General features: G+C 45.6%; 2 protein-coding genes across 5 annotated transcripts in view; both read left to right on the top strand.

Moving 5' to 3' along the window:
• The window catches only part of LOC144099151 (uncharacterized), a 78,797-nt gene that overhangs the window by 38,336 nt on the left and 27,189 nt on the right, over positions 1–13,272 (top strand). For 3 of the 4 annotated variants that reach the window (XM_077632269.1, XM_077632266.1, XM_077632268.1), the window contains exons 11-12: positions 250–633; positions 7,495–7,589. In XM_077632269.1, the coding sequence (XP_077488395.1) occupies positions 250–633; positions 7,495–7,589 (479 nt within the window). The remainder of the gene's footprint in view (positions 1–249; positions 634–7,494; positions 7,590–13,272) is intronic. The other variant, XM_077632267.1, reaches the window with a different exon arrangement.
• The window catches only part of LOC144099150 (uncharacterized), a 271,400-nt gene that overhangs the window by 37,181 nt on the left and 220,947 nt on the right, over positions 1–13,272 (top strand). The window lies entirely within an intron of this gene.

A 13,272-nucleotide genomic window follows, 5' to 3' on the forward strand; every position in this document is an offset into this window, starting at 1 on the left:
CTCTTTTTATGTTTTACAGTTGCTCGAGTTGTTTAAAAAGATGAGCCTCTCTGATAACAGTAGAAGGTATTGAACATGAAAAAGTGTCTGAATGCAAGTTTGCAGTGAAAAGAAATGGTTTCCTTGTGGTTGCACAGACAGATCTCACTATGTCCTTGCCTTCATTATTTCTTCTTTGGAATGGAGGGGGTGGGTGCTTTCTGCCTGAACTTGGTGGAAAGCAGATGGCTGTATTCTTCTATGCTGCAGTTGACAGCAGCAGCGAAATCCATGCAGGCGATGAAGCTGACCCAGGGAGTCTGCGTTTGGAAGAGCTTCTGGCAGCTGATGAGCACGAGCCACTGGAGCCAAGCCTAGAGGAGTGCTTATCCGCCATAGCTGAGACGAAGATTCCGCGTGCACTTTCTCCACTCCCTTCATCACCGCCACTAACTGGTCGGCCTCCTACATCAGTGGCATCTCTGGCACCAGTGCAGTTCGCACCACCTACGGCTCCGTTGCAGCCAGCATTGCCAGCTGGGGAACCGCCCCCACCTGTCCCAAAACAACCACAGCTGACATGGCCTCCTCGGCCGGTGCATTCGATACCTGTATTGGATCCGCTGCTGTCGGAACAAGGGCCAAAAGATGAATGTAGGTCTCCTTCCCCACGTATATATGGTGGACCACCATCAACAAACAGTGTGTCATAGAAGGTGGAGGATGACACTATTGTAATTTTCAGATTTTACAGCTTTGACATGCAGTGCTGGAGATGTCGCATACAGTCGTGATATGCACTCAGAGTTCTTGTGCTGGCCTTGATTGCAGTGACTCTAGTCTTGTGTCGTGCGCCAAACTGCACCAAACCAGATAAGCTGCGCCATCCAGTCTACCTTTCTTCGGTGTGATTCCAGCTATGATCAAAGGTGGTGCTTAATTATGATGCAAAAATTATTTGGTGGTATGATTAACTCGCACACATGCGATGATTTCCGCATAAATGGCAAATTGCATCTGCCAAGACGCCGTCTTTGGTGAGTGCTGACGAGCGGCAGCTTGTGGGAAAAAGCCTGTGCGGATGCTACACACAGGCATGTCCGCGATGCGTAGACGCAGTTTGGTGTTATATGCTGTCAGAGTTTTGGGCCAGGCAAATGGCAGTTACTCTTGTAAGGTTCATTTGTGAAAGTCTTACAGGCAGCGTTGCCGATGGTGAAACTGCAAGGTGCGATCCGTCCATCCACTTGAGGCTAAGAGCCATGTAATTGTGCAGGATTGGCCTCAAGATTTTTCTGCCATGTAACATTTCATCTCAGCTCAGAGACATTCGGGATCAATGCCTATAGCTTGGGCAATATCTAGGGAATTGCGAGCGTTTGTGGTTGAATGTGAAGCAGGCTTACTGGGGTAGCCTCAAAGTGAGCTTGAAGTTTGTGTGAGACAGGACAATGCAGGACTTCCATGGATATTTTCGTGCTTTCTGTTAAATACGTGTGTTGGCCATCATTTTCACTGTGTGTGGAAAATTTTTGATGCTCGTGCAGTATGTTCGTGATGAAAATTGCAGCTGCGCGGCGTGCTCTTGCACATGGGCTTCTGGAATTTGTGTTTTCGTTGCAACAGAACACCATTTCTGGGGACGTCCAATCTACCCAAAACTCAGTGCCTTAACCCTGATGCCTATTTTAATGCCACATCGATCTCATTCATACAAAGTCAGTGGTCATTATAAATTAACACAACTGCATGAAGTTGCTATGTTTACAGTTATAAATTCGTTCGATTTGTGCAACATGGTAAGACTAGTGCTCCTCCTTTTGTAAAAAAAAAAATGACGCTCAGTTTGCATAGTTGAGCTAGATGCGAATTAGGTGTGTTAGCATTTCAGTTTTCACTTCAGTTCCGGTGTTCGGATCCATTGTTGACGGATGGAAGCGATTCGGACAGCAATGCTAATGGTCATATATGCAGGATTGGTCACACTCTAGTTTACTTTCGTGGACCTCTGGAGGTCCTCATACCACTTCTGGAGCAGCGGTTAAGCAATGTGCCATTGCCCTGTGATGACAGGAGCTGCCATCGGTGGGGCTTCTGAGGCTCATGTTGCTCTTCCCGAGCAACCTCTTGTGACCAATCATTAATTGAACTTTAGTGCAACTTGCCACCTGCCATGGTGGACAGTTTGCCCGCAGCCCGGTGGGCTGTGGCAAGTAAGCAACCAGCCAGGTGCCGGGTGTTCCTGGCACCTGTCTTTTTTTTAATTATGAATTTTTCTGTGGAAGCTGTATTGTTTTTCTTTCTAGCCGTACGGCTGTGCTTGGGTGGATGCCAATGAGTAATTTGAAGTCAAAATACTACAAGGTGACGAAGTTAGCCAGTGGCGACATCCTCCTCCAAATCCGAGACAAAGCACAATACTCAAAACTCCCAACATTAGTGTCATTCAGAAACATCCGTGTAACCGTAACTACCCACCAATCACTGAACACAGCCAAAGGAGTAATATCTGAGCATGATTTCCTTAACCTTTCTGAAGAAGAGATGGTGGAGGGTCTGAAAGACCAGAACGTCACTGAAGTCCATGGTATCAAAATCCGAAAAGACAACAAGGAAATACCAACAAAACACATAGTTCTGACCTTTGCCTCCAGCCAACTTCCCGAAACCATAGAAGTAGGATATCTTAAAATAAATGTAAGACCATACATCCCAAACCCCAAACGCTGCTTTAAATGTAAAAGATTTCGCCATGGCTCACAGAGCTGTTGTGGCCGCCAAACATGTGCCAAATGTTCGTCAAACAATCATGAATCTGTGGACTGCATTGCTTCACCACTGTGCGCGAACTGCGAAGGGGATCACCCCGCGTACTCAAGGTCGTGGCCGACCTGGTTGAGAGAGAAGGAAATAATAACCACAAAGACAAAGGAAAACATAACTTATCAAGAAGTATGAAAAAGACTCCCCTCAGCCTTTCAGTTCACAGCAAAAACAAATTTCGCCGATGTGGTGCGCAGAGGCGACACACCACACCAGGCTTCGGCCACTGCCCAGGCAAAGCCTGAGGCAAGGCCACCCCCGGCAGACGCAGCGAAGGCTGCCCTGCCACCTCTGAACAAGGGCCCGCCTCAGTCGGCCGCCCGCAAGGCTTCCCAGTAGGGAGAAGCCCACAAACCGTACACCCGCTGGTTCACCGCTGAAGTCCAGAGCTTCTAGTGAGGCGATGGACACAACTCAGAACTCGCTTTTGCTGCAGCAGAGGCACAGCTTCCTGGAGCGAAAAAGAAAAAAGACCCCAGCATTGGCACCCCAAGAACCGGTATCCTAAGTTTTAACTATACTCATCAAACATGGCGTTCCTTATACAGTGGTACTGCAGAGGACTAATCAATAACTACGGTGACATAAAATAACTTTTAAACACAATGTCCCCGGTGGCTTTATACTTACAGGAGACCAACTTAGTTCCAAAACAAAAAAATATTTTAAACAAGTACAATGTCTTTCGGTGTGACTGAGAGCACACCTCTCCACTGGTGCATATAGGACATCACCCATAAACAGTCTCCATGTAGAAACCAATGAACCATCACTTACAGATAGAAGAGTCATACTCACATGCTCATACATTCGGAAAATCCGTTCACTGCATAAGCATTTATGCTACCGTATCGCCACAAAGTGCCTTTCTAGAACACTCTTCAACAACAAGCCTCAAGCTACTCGGCCTCTCCTCTTGCGATTTGAAGAGATGTGCCGGAACCTTGGCATACTAGACATGTTGCCAAACATTGCTCGAAGGAGATGTCCACTGCCGCCATGGCACAATTTCCCCGAAATCTGTGCTTTCACTGTTACACAGTTCCGTAAGAAACAAATCCCGCAACAACATATAATACAAGAATTCCTCACACTTGAGGAAAAGTACACTACTTTCGCAGCATATTATACCGACGGTTCAAAAACAAATGCATGCGTTGGAAGCGCAGTTGTACAGGGAAATTGGAATAAAATAGTAAGACTTCCACAGCTTTCTTCTATCTTCACTGCGGAATGTTACGCCATCAGTGTAGCCATAGAAAAAATAGTAAACGAGAACCTCCCCAACAGTATTATTTACACAGACTCGCTAAGTGTGCTCACAGCCCTTCATTTTAGAAATGCAAAAACCCCAACGCTTGGTGACCTCATACACAACATTACAACAGCCATAGCTCAAGGACAAAACATAAGACTCTGCTTGCTACCAAGTCATGTCGGCATAAAAGGCAATGAAAGAGCAGATTTGTGCGTTGATCAAGCTTGTGACAAGCAAATTAAAAACATAAATATGCCCATAGCGATAGCATGAACTTGCTACATAGTAATGCAAGGAAAAAATGGCAGTTCACTTGGAACAACGAACCAAATAACAAACTAGGGTGAATAAAACCAGTCCTAGGTGAATGGAAGTCATGTGTGCACCAGAAACGTTTCAAGGAGGTCATTATCTGCCGTCTCCGGATAGGTCACATACACATTACACACAACTTTCTGCTAAAGAAAGAAGACATACCAGTTTGTACATGCGAAGATGAACTTACAGTCAAGCACATTTTTATTTCATGCTCTAAACTGGAAAAGCTACGGAAAAAGTGTTTTTCTCCATTTTATACCCAATGCATCCATTTTCATCCAGCAGTGCTCTTGAGTGATAATGCGATTGTGGACATGTCTTGCATTTTTAGATTTTTAACAGAAGCTGGTTTTCTTAAAAATATGTAAATCATGACCCAGTACTTCGCCTGGTACACCTCAGCCATTTCTCATTCCTGAGAAAAAGGGTGAGGTCTTTATTTGATTGGTTGAGAGTCTCAAGATCCTTGCGTTGGTAAGGATGGCCGCTGAGGTTACCCGACCCCCTTTAAATTGTTTTAATAGTACCCATTCCTACAATCTTTTTCCTTCATCATCACGAGGTAATTCCAACTACTTAAGCACTCTGCACCACCAGCGATTTTCACATTTCTATGAAATTATCCAGAGATTTTTCCTATACCTCGAGCTTGGCTCATGATGGCCTTAGTTGCCTATGCGCCATAAAACCCAACACAACACAACATCGTCTTTCAAAGCTGCTTCCTCTTCTCCCTGCCACAGAGTTCAAAGACAGTTGGCATAGGAGCTGCTGCTGCTGTCTTTTGAGGCGACACCTGCCATGGTGGCTTAGTGGTTAGGGCGCTCAGCTACTGAGCCAGACTACCCGGGTTTGAATCCGGCCACGGCAGCTGCGTTTCGATGGAGATGAAATACAAAAGGCGCCAGTGTGTTGTTGTGCAATGTCGGTGCACATTAAAGATCCCAGGTGGTCAAAGTTATTCTGGACCCCTTCACTATGGCACCTCTTTCTCTCCATCTTCTATCATTCCCACTTTCCTCCCTTCTCTCATGGCATGGTTGAGGTGTCCTCCAAGCAGTGAGAGAGTTACTGTGTCTTCCGTTTCCTGATAACCAATCTTTTTTTTTTTTTGAGGGGATCATTGCTGCAGTGTTTGTATTGCCTTTGTGGCAAAAAAAAAGAAGTCTGAACATTATTGCGGTTTTAATCGTCGATTAGGACACGAATTTAAATGCTAGTGCCGAAATACTTCGCATGCTTTACCTAGAAGATTCACCTCGAGTTCTTAAAAAACCATGTCAGCTTCTCTTTAAGAGATTCCTTGGCATTGTTCAGTTTTGCCATCTGTCATGCTATGAAAGACCAGTGCTGGGATAGAACAGGGAACCAAACTCGGGCCCTTTCATTCATGGCTTGCATTGTTCCATTGCTATTTCATTGCAGCACCAGCAGCTAACTTTTCCGTAGTTAAGAACAGTGTGTGTTGTAAGAGTGATGTTTACCTCCACTATGCTGAAATTTTTATATTGCCTTGTTGGGCAACACAGAATGTGCATAGTCCTGTCTCACTGCAACTCCATGTCACACCGTAGATAAGGGGCGGTGGTGACGGTGTATATGATACAAGACCTTGCGCGTCATTTGCACAGTTTTTCTTGAGTTGTGCAGTCAGCATTCCATTTGCTTTTGATTGGTTGTGGCACAGGTAGTGCAACCTTTATTTTTCTTCTCTTTTTCCATCTTGGCGTAAAATTGGTCACTCTAAACAGCACAGCTGACTACACACTTCCATCGGGGAAAATGACTGTCATAACAGCTCCTATGACTGCTTTGTCATGATAATCTTGGGATGCAGCGAGTAGTGGCAAAGGATTTTGGTGAGCATAGAGACAGTGATAAACTTTCCCCCAGTCTTGCAAGTTTATTTCAGCTAGGGTTAGATTTGAATAGCACATTTTAGAACAGGCATGCCATGCCTGTACTACATCTCAGTAATTCCTTCTAGCACTACCAAAACTACGGTGAGTGCACAGACCATGTTTTGTTGCAGCACAATGTAGTGCCAGTAAAAGTGGGCATATGGGATAGCATGCTTTAAGGGGCGCGTGTGCACCAAAAGCTATTTCTAATTGAGCCTTAATGCGTGCTCGCATTCCATGCGTTATTGCCGAAGTGTAGCTTGTCTAAATTTTGCGTACACTATAGTAGCATTTCCAAAATGCCGGCGCGCTTTGAAGCAGAACCATTTGCTTCAGAATGAATTTGTCACTGTTACTGATTCATATTACCCACTGCAAAAACCATGAGTTATAAATTTGATTTGCCGTGGCTCAGTGGTTATGGTGCTCGGCTGCTGATCCAAAAGACGTGTTTGGTCCTGCACGTGGTGGATGCGTTTTGATGGAGCTAAAAATGTTAGAGGCCCACGTGTTGTATGATGTCAGTGCACTTTAAAGAACCCCAGCTGGTTTTATCCGGAGCCCTGGACTGCTGCATCCCTCATAGCCTCAGTCTTTTTGAAACGTTAACTCATAAATCATAAATTTACATCATTTTTTATTTCGAGCAATGATTCTGCCACTGCCAGGCTTAAAGAATGTGTTTGTTGACAGATATGGTTTTCATTTTATAGATGAGATGGCGCCAAAAGGCTTCAGTTGTCATTGCGTCTCTACATACGCTGGTGGATGTGACAAACAGTGTAATAATCTGCAAAATGCTTTCATTTAGCATACTTAAGAGTGTGTACTCTATTCTAAAACTGCCTAATGTTCTTTCAGTGTTCGGTATTTAGACAGTGAAGATTCTATTATACTCTTTTCCAGCCATACCTGCATACGCTATGAGCAGACAGCGCACAAAGGAACACATTTAACGCACTCTTCCTATTGGCTGAGGAGGTCTCTAGCGTCCGCATTGCTGCAGGCAACTATGAGATAGAATATAAATAGGAACATTGGCAGTAGTAACAGCTGTTTCTTACAGTTTTGCTAAAAAAAATTTGGTGAGAAGCATTTTAAATGATCACCTTACCATGCATGTATTTGCTGCAGTCTTTGCTGTGATTTAACAGTGGCGATGACGCTGATTGCAGGCTGCATGAAAAAAAAATGAGTTTTTTTTTTACATTTCAGCATGTGAAGCTTGGCAGACCGCCAGGGAACAAGATCCATCAATGCAGGAGCTGCCAAAACCAAGGAAGAGGCGGTTAGCTCACAGTCATACACAGGTGATGCATTGAAGCAACTTTCAACCGCTGTTTGTTGAATTGAGGCATGCTAGATGTTTAATGTTGCAGAACGCACTGATTGTCACTACTATCATCATCCATATTAAGTCATCGCAGCACCTAAGCCCCAATCTTCAGACATCAGCTCGCTTTTTTCCTGCCACAGTGTCTGCCACAGAAGGTCACACTGTAGAACCTCATTAATTCGACCCTGGTTAATTTGGAAATGCGGATAATTTGCACTTCTGGAGTGAGGGTGCTGGCCATTGATTATTTAAGTCTATGGTTTTGGATGTTCGTTAATTTGGGTGCTGCTGGGCTAGCTGGCCGGTTACTGTTAATCCTGGTATTTTTCATGGGAATGATGAAGAGCATGGATGCCGTGCTATGTCTACATTGGGCTGCCTGCCGCTGGCTGAAGCCATCAGGTGCGTTTACTAAGGCATCTTAATTCAAGCCTCACCAGTGTGAGTAGTTGCATAGATCTGTATTGCTAAGCCGGGAGGCTCAAGAAATTGGTAGCACCATTGTTGCATTGTGCATCTGGAGCACTGTAAGCTGGATTCTGTACTGGCCATTTATGCAACTTGCTTGACTACCAATTTTCCCAGTTGTAGTCTACCACCATAAGCATTCCTATAGAAAAATAGCGCAATTTATAACCATGAGCTTTGTCAATGAGTTAGACAGGCAGAGCAGAACGGTGGGTCTAAAATTAACATGCAGAAAACCAAAGTAATGTTCAACAGTCTAGCAAGGGAACAACAGTTCACAATTCGTAGCGAGGTGCTGGAAGTGGGAAAGGAATATATTCCTTAGAGCAGGTAGGGACTACTGATCCGGATCTTGAGATGGAAATAACTAGAAGAATAAGAATGGGGTGGAGTGCTATGGCAGGTTCTCTCAGATAATGAGTGGCATTTTACCAATATCCCTCAAAAGAAAAGTATACAACAGCTGCATTTTACCAGTACTCACCTACGGGGCAGAAACGTGGAAGCTAACGAAAAGGTTATGATCCATAGCGCAGCAACAAAACAGGGGACAAACACAAGCTTGTGTTTGTCCCCTGTTTTGTTGCTGCGCTATGGATCATAACGCATACCCACTAGCCCGAACCATCACCTTGTTAACGAAAAGGGTTCAGCTCAAGTTAAAGGGACACTGAGGAGAACCCTATCAAAATTTTTTTGTTAGCAATATCTGATAGTTCCGCATTTCATGGCTTTGTTGACGCTTGTCCGGGAGCGAAAAATGCATTTATTTCAAAGAAATTTGGATTCGAAGTTGAAAAATTTTTTCCCGCCGCTACGATTCAAACTTGAGAACTCTTATGACGACACGGAGAACTCTTATGACGACACAGAACGGAGTGACGTGAAACGTGACGTAAACGGAGACTCCGTGATTTCTGGCGGCTAGCGGTGCGGTCTAGCAGCTGCCGAAATGAAAGCTATCGCCGCCGCATGTTGAAGGCATCTATCGGGGGTCGCTACCGTCGCTTCGTATACGTTTGCACCGGCGTCTTGCCAGCGTTATGATGGATCCTGTTCCCGAACCCGACGACGTAGTTCTCGCAAAAACTCTGGCCTGCATTTCAGCGACCTCAGCCCCACAGAGCGTGCGATGCTTTTGAGGGAGCACGGTTAGGTTAGGTGCCGGCGGGTGGTTTTCCCCTTCCTCAGAGAGCAGCCGTTGCAAACTAAATATCATAACCGCAGTGCGGGGAGTCGCGAGGGGCCAGGACAAGGTCGGCGCCTTGCGCCCATCGGAGGCTGGCCGGGGCTTTGGGGCCAACGGATTGTGATTCCTTGAACGGCGTGGTTGCACGGCGCAGCAGGCGGCGTCGAGGTCTCCCACGGTTGCAAGGGCTGGGTGCTCGAGGGCGGTCGCGTTTAAAGTCGGCGGCTTGAAACCAAAGCCAGCGCACGACGCTTCAACGGCTTCCGCTAGATCCAACGGGTCCACTGGATCTGGCTCTCTCGCCAACTTGCATGTACCTTCAGATATGTACTGCGAATGGATTAAAATAGCCGAGCTCGAAAAGAACAGTTCCGCCCAACTGCCGCAGCTATTGAATATAACGCGCACCTCGCCGCGCAGCCAAATCAATCTGGCCAGGCCGGCGGCGGCTGGCGCACTCGGCGCGAAATAGATACATGCTCCAATCTCCCCGCCAGTGCGGTCAGAGTGCGCCGAAGCCGCCGAACGTGTCGGCAGTCAAGCGCAGTTTGAGTTTAGAGGGTCTCGCTTTGACCGACGTGACTTCGCCGTGCAGCGCGCGCGCGCCTCGCCGCAGCATAAACGCGCCTTAACAGAGCCTGCGCTTAACCGCTAACCAACGTATTCAGCGGTGGCATCCATGGGAGCCACTGAAACCCCCCGCCCACTCACTGAATAAAAGAAAAGAAATCCGGTGCCGAGGTTCGGAATCGAACCAGGGCCTTCGGCGTTTGAGGCGGAAACGCTGCCGCTCCGCCACGACGGCTCAAGTTACAGCCGTCAATAAAGGCGCATCTAGTGAATGCACTCTTCTGATGCAAAAATCTCCGCGTTTTCGCTAGGTATATCCTGGCCTAACAGAGCTAGGCCATCAGCAATTTTTCTGAACTGCCTTGTACCTTGTCTCCCGTCCCTAATAAACGGTTTCCGTGTAGTAGTTTGAAGTTGACTGGCACAGCCGGGAATGTTTTGCTGGGCAAGCGTGCGAATACACAAGTGCTGCCTTGTACGATCACCAACCATCGTGCCATCATAGCTTTACATCGACCGTGGCGATCATCTGACAAGCCTTAACAGGCTCCTTCAAAGATTAACTAGCACTTGAAGCGGCACTTGGAGTTCCTCTGCTGTTCGGCGCTTGTAAATTGAAGCGCGTCAAAAACAAAACCACGGGGCACGCAAAGCTTATAGACGCGAAGCGCCATAAAAAATCGAAACTCTCCTGGCCGCCTGTGGCGCCACCAAGCATCCGTTTTCTTTGCTTCCAACATTCAGGTTGTCTTTTGCCTGCCTTTCTCGTGTGATAAAAGTGCACTATTGGTCTTAAAACAAAACTTACTTCAATATTGATATGCGCAACCTACCTTTGTCAGCCTCAGAGATTCGCGACACCAAGTAGGATGGAAAATTCCTCCAAGGTGGCGTCTTTTGTCCTATGGCGTCACCACGCTTGTACTTGCGAGATTGGCCTGTAGTGGCGATACCTGTATTTTGGTTCTTGCTATTTTCTACCTTACAAGAGCTTTGTTTTCAGTAAGAGCGGCGTTTTTGTGATCAGGAGCTGGTATTCTATCGATACAAGCCAACTTCAATTTCTCCTCAGTGTCCTTTTAAGGACAATCCAGCGAGCTATGGAAAGAAAAATGATAAGTGTAACGTTAAGAGAGCAGAAGTGGAAGGAATGGATGAGGGAACAAATGCGGGTTAATGACATGCTAGTCAAAATCAAGAGGAAGAAATAGGCATGGGCAAGCCATGCAATGTGATGGCAAGATAACCGCTGGTCCTAGAAGGTAACGGAGTGGATTTCAAAAGAAGGCAGGCCTAGCAGGGGGCGGCAATAAGGTGGCCAAATGAGGTTAAGAAGTTTGCGATCGTACGGTATGCACAGCTCGCACAGCACAGGTTTAATTTGAGAGATGTAGGAGAGGCCATTGCCCTGCAGTGGGTGTAGTCAGGCTTCAGGCTGCTGCTGATGATGATAATGAACCTGACAGTCACGCGGATTGTGTTTGTTGTATCTGATCATAGTAAATAGGCTCTCCATTTTATGGCCAAAAATACTTACTCTGCTGATAGTGGCATTAATTCTTTATAAACTGATGTGTATCTACTTCTTGAAAGCAGATCTTACTGCTGCGCTTAACAGACTCTCCAGAGTGGTCGTGTTCTCCTCACCAAGATCCTTTCTCTCTGTTTTATGGCCAAAAATACTCACTCTGCTGATAGTGGCATTAATTCTTTAAAAACTCATGCGTGTCTACTTCTCGAAAGCAGATCTTATATGTGCACTTTCCAGACTCTCCAGAGTTGTCATCTCACCAAGATCATTTCTCTCTATTTTATGGCCAAAAATACTCACTCCGCTGATAGTGGCATTAATCCTTTAAAAACTGATGCGTGTCTATTTCTTGAAAGCAGATCTTACTGCTGGTCTTTCCAGAGTGTCCAGAGTGGTCATGTTCTCACCAAGATCCTTGCTCTCTATTTTAAGGCCAAAAACACTCACTCTGCTGATAGTGGCATTAATCCTTTAAAAACTGATGCGTGTCTCGTTATTGAAAGCAGATCTTACTGCTGGTCTTTCCAGAGTGTCCAGAATGGTCATGTTCTCACCAAGATCCTTGCTCTCTATTTTAAGGCCAAAAATACTCACTCTGCTGATAGTGGCATTAATCCTTTAAAAACTGATGCGTGTCTATTTCTTGAAAGCAGATCTTACTGCTGGTCTTTCCAGAGTGTCCAGAGTGGTCATGTTCTCACCAAGATCCTTGCTCTCTATTTTAAGGCCAAAAATACTCACTCTGCTGATAGTGGCATTAATCCTTTAAAAACTGATGTGTGTCTATTTCTTGAAAGCAGATCTTACTGCTGGTCTTTCCAGAGTGTCCAGAGTGGTCATGTTCTCACCAAGATCCTTGCTCTCTATTTTAAGGCCAAAAATACTCACTCTGCTGATAGTGGCATTAATCCTTTAAAAACTGATGCGTGTCTATTTCTTGAAAGCAGATCTTACTGCTGGTCTTTCCAGAGTGTCCAGAGTGGTCATGTTCTCACCAAGATCCTTGCTCTCTATTTTAAGGCCAAAAATACTCACTCTGCTGATAGTGGCATTAATCCTTTAAAAACTGATGCGTGTCTATTTCTTGAAAGCAGATCTTACTGCTGGTCTTTCCAGAGTGTCCAGAGTGGTCATGTTCTCACCAAGATCCTTGCTCTCTATTTTAAGGCCAGAAATACTCACTCTGCTGATAGTGGCATTAATCCTTTAAAAACTGATGCGTGTCTATTTCTTGAAAGCAGATCTTACTGCTGGTCTTTCCAGAGTGTCCAGAGTGGTCATGTTCTCACCAAGATCCTTGCTCTCTATTTTAAGGCCAAAAATACTCACTCTGCTGATTGTGGCATTAATTATTTAACAACTCATGTGTGTCTACTTCTTGAAAGATCATACTGCTGGTCTTTCCAGACTCTCCGAAATGGTCATGTTCTCCTCTCCAAGATCCTTGCTATCTATTTTATGGCCCAAAATACTCACTGTGCTGATAGTGGCAATAACTCTTTAAAAACTCATGCATCTCTACTTCTCGAAAGCAGATCTTATATCTGCACTTTCCAGATTCTCCAGAGTGGTCATGTTTTCAGCAAGATCCTTGCTGCCAACAAACTTCTTTAGGGGCGGAGTGAAACTTATCGTGTCTGAAGTGTGCACGGCAGCTTATTGTAGATCAGCCACCTTAATCAGATGCCTAGTTCTAGGGCAGTGCTTGTACTTTGCATGCAACGTCTTTGTCAGAGCAAAACTGTGCAGTGTTGGCATCTGGACGAGTGTGGTCACCTGAAGCCACATCGAGCCGACTACTATACAATGACGACGCGTTGCCACAAATTTGCAGCGCAGAGCAAGTTTACTATCTGCTGGCTCTACCTGCACATGGTAGCAGCACAAAAGGTGAAGTCA

Source organism: Amblyomma americanum, chromosome 7 (assembly GCF_052857255.1).
Source record: "Amblyomma americanum isolate KBUSLIRL-KWMA chromosome 7, ASM5285725v1, whole genome shotgun sequence".
NCBI classification, from domain to species: Eukaryota; Metazoa; Arthropoda; class Arachnida; order Ixodida; family Ixodidae; genus Amblyomma; species Amblyomma americanum.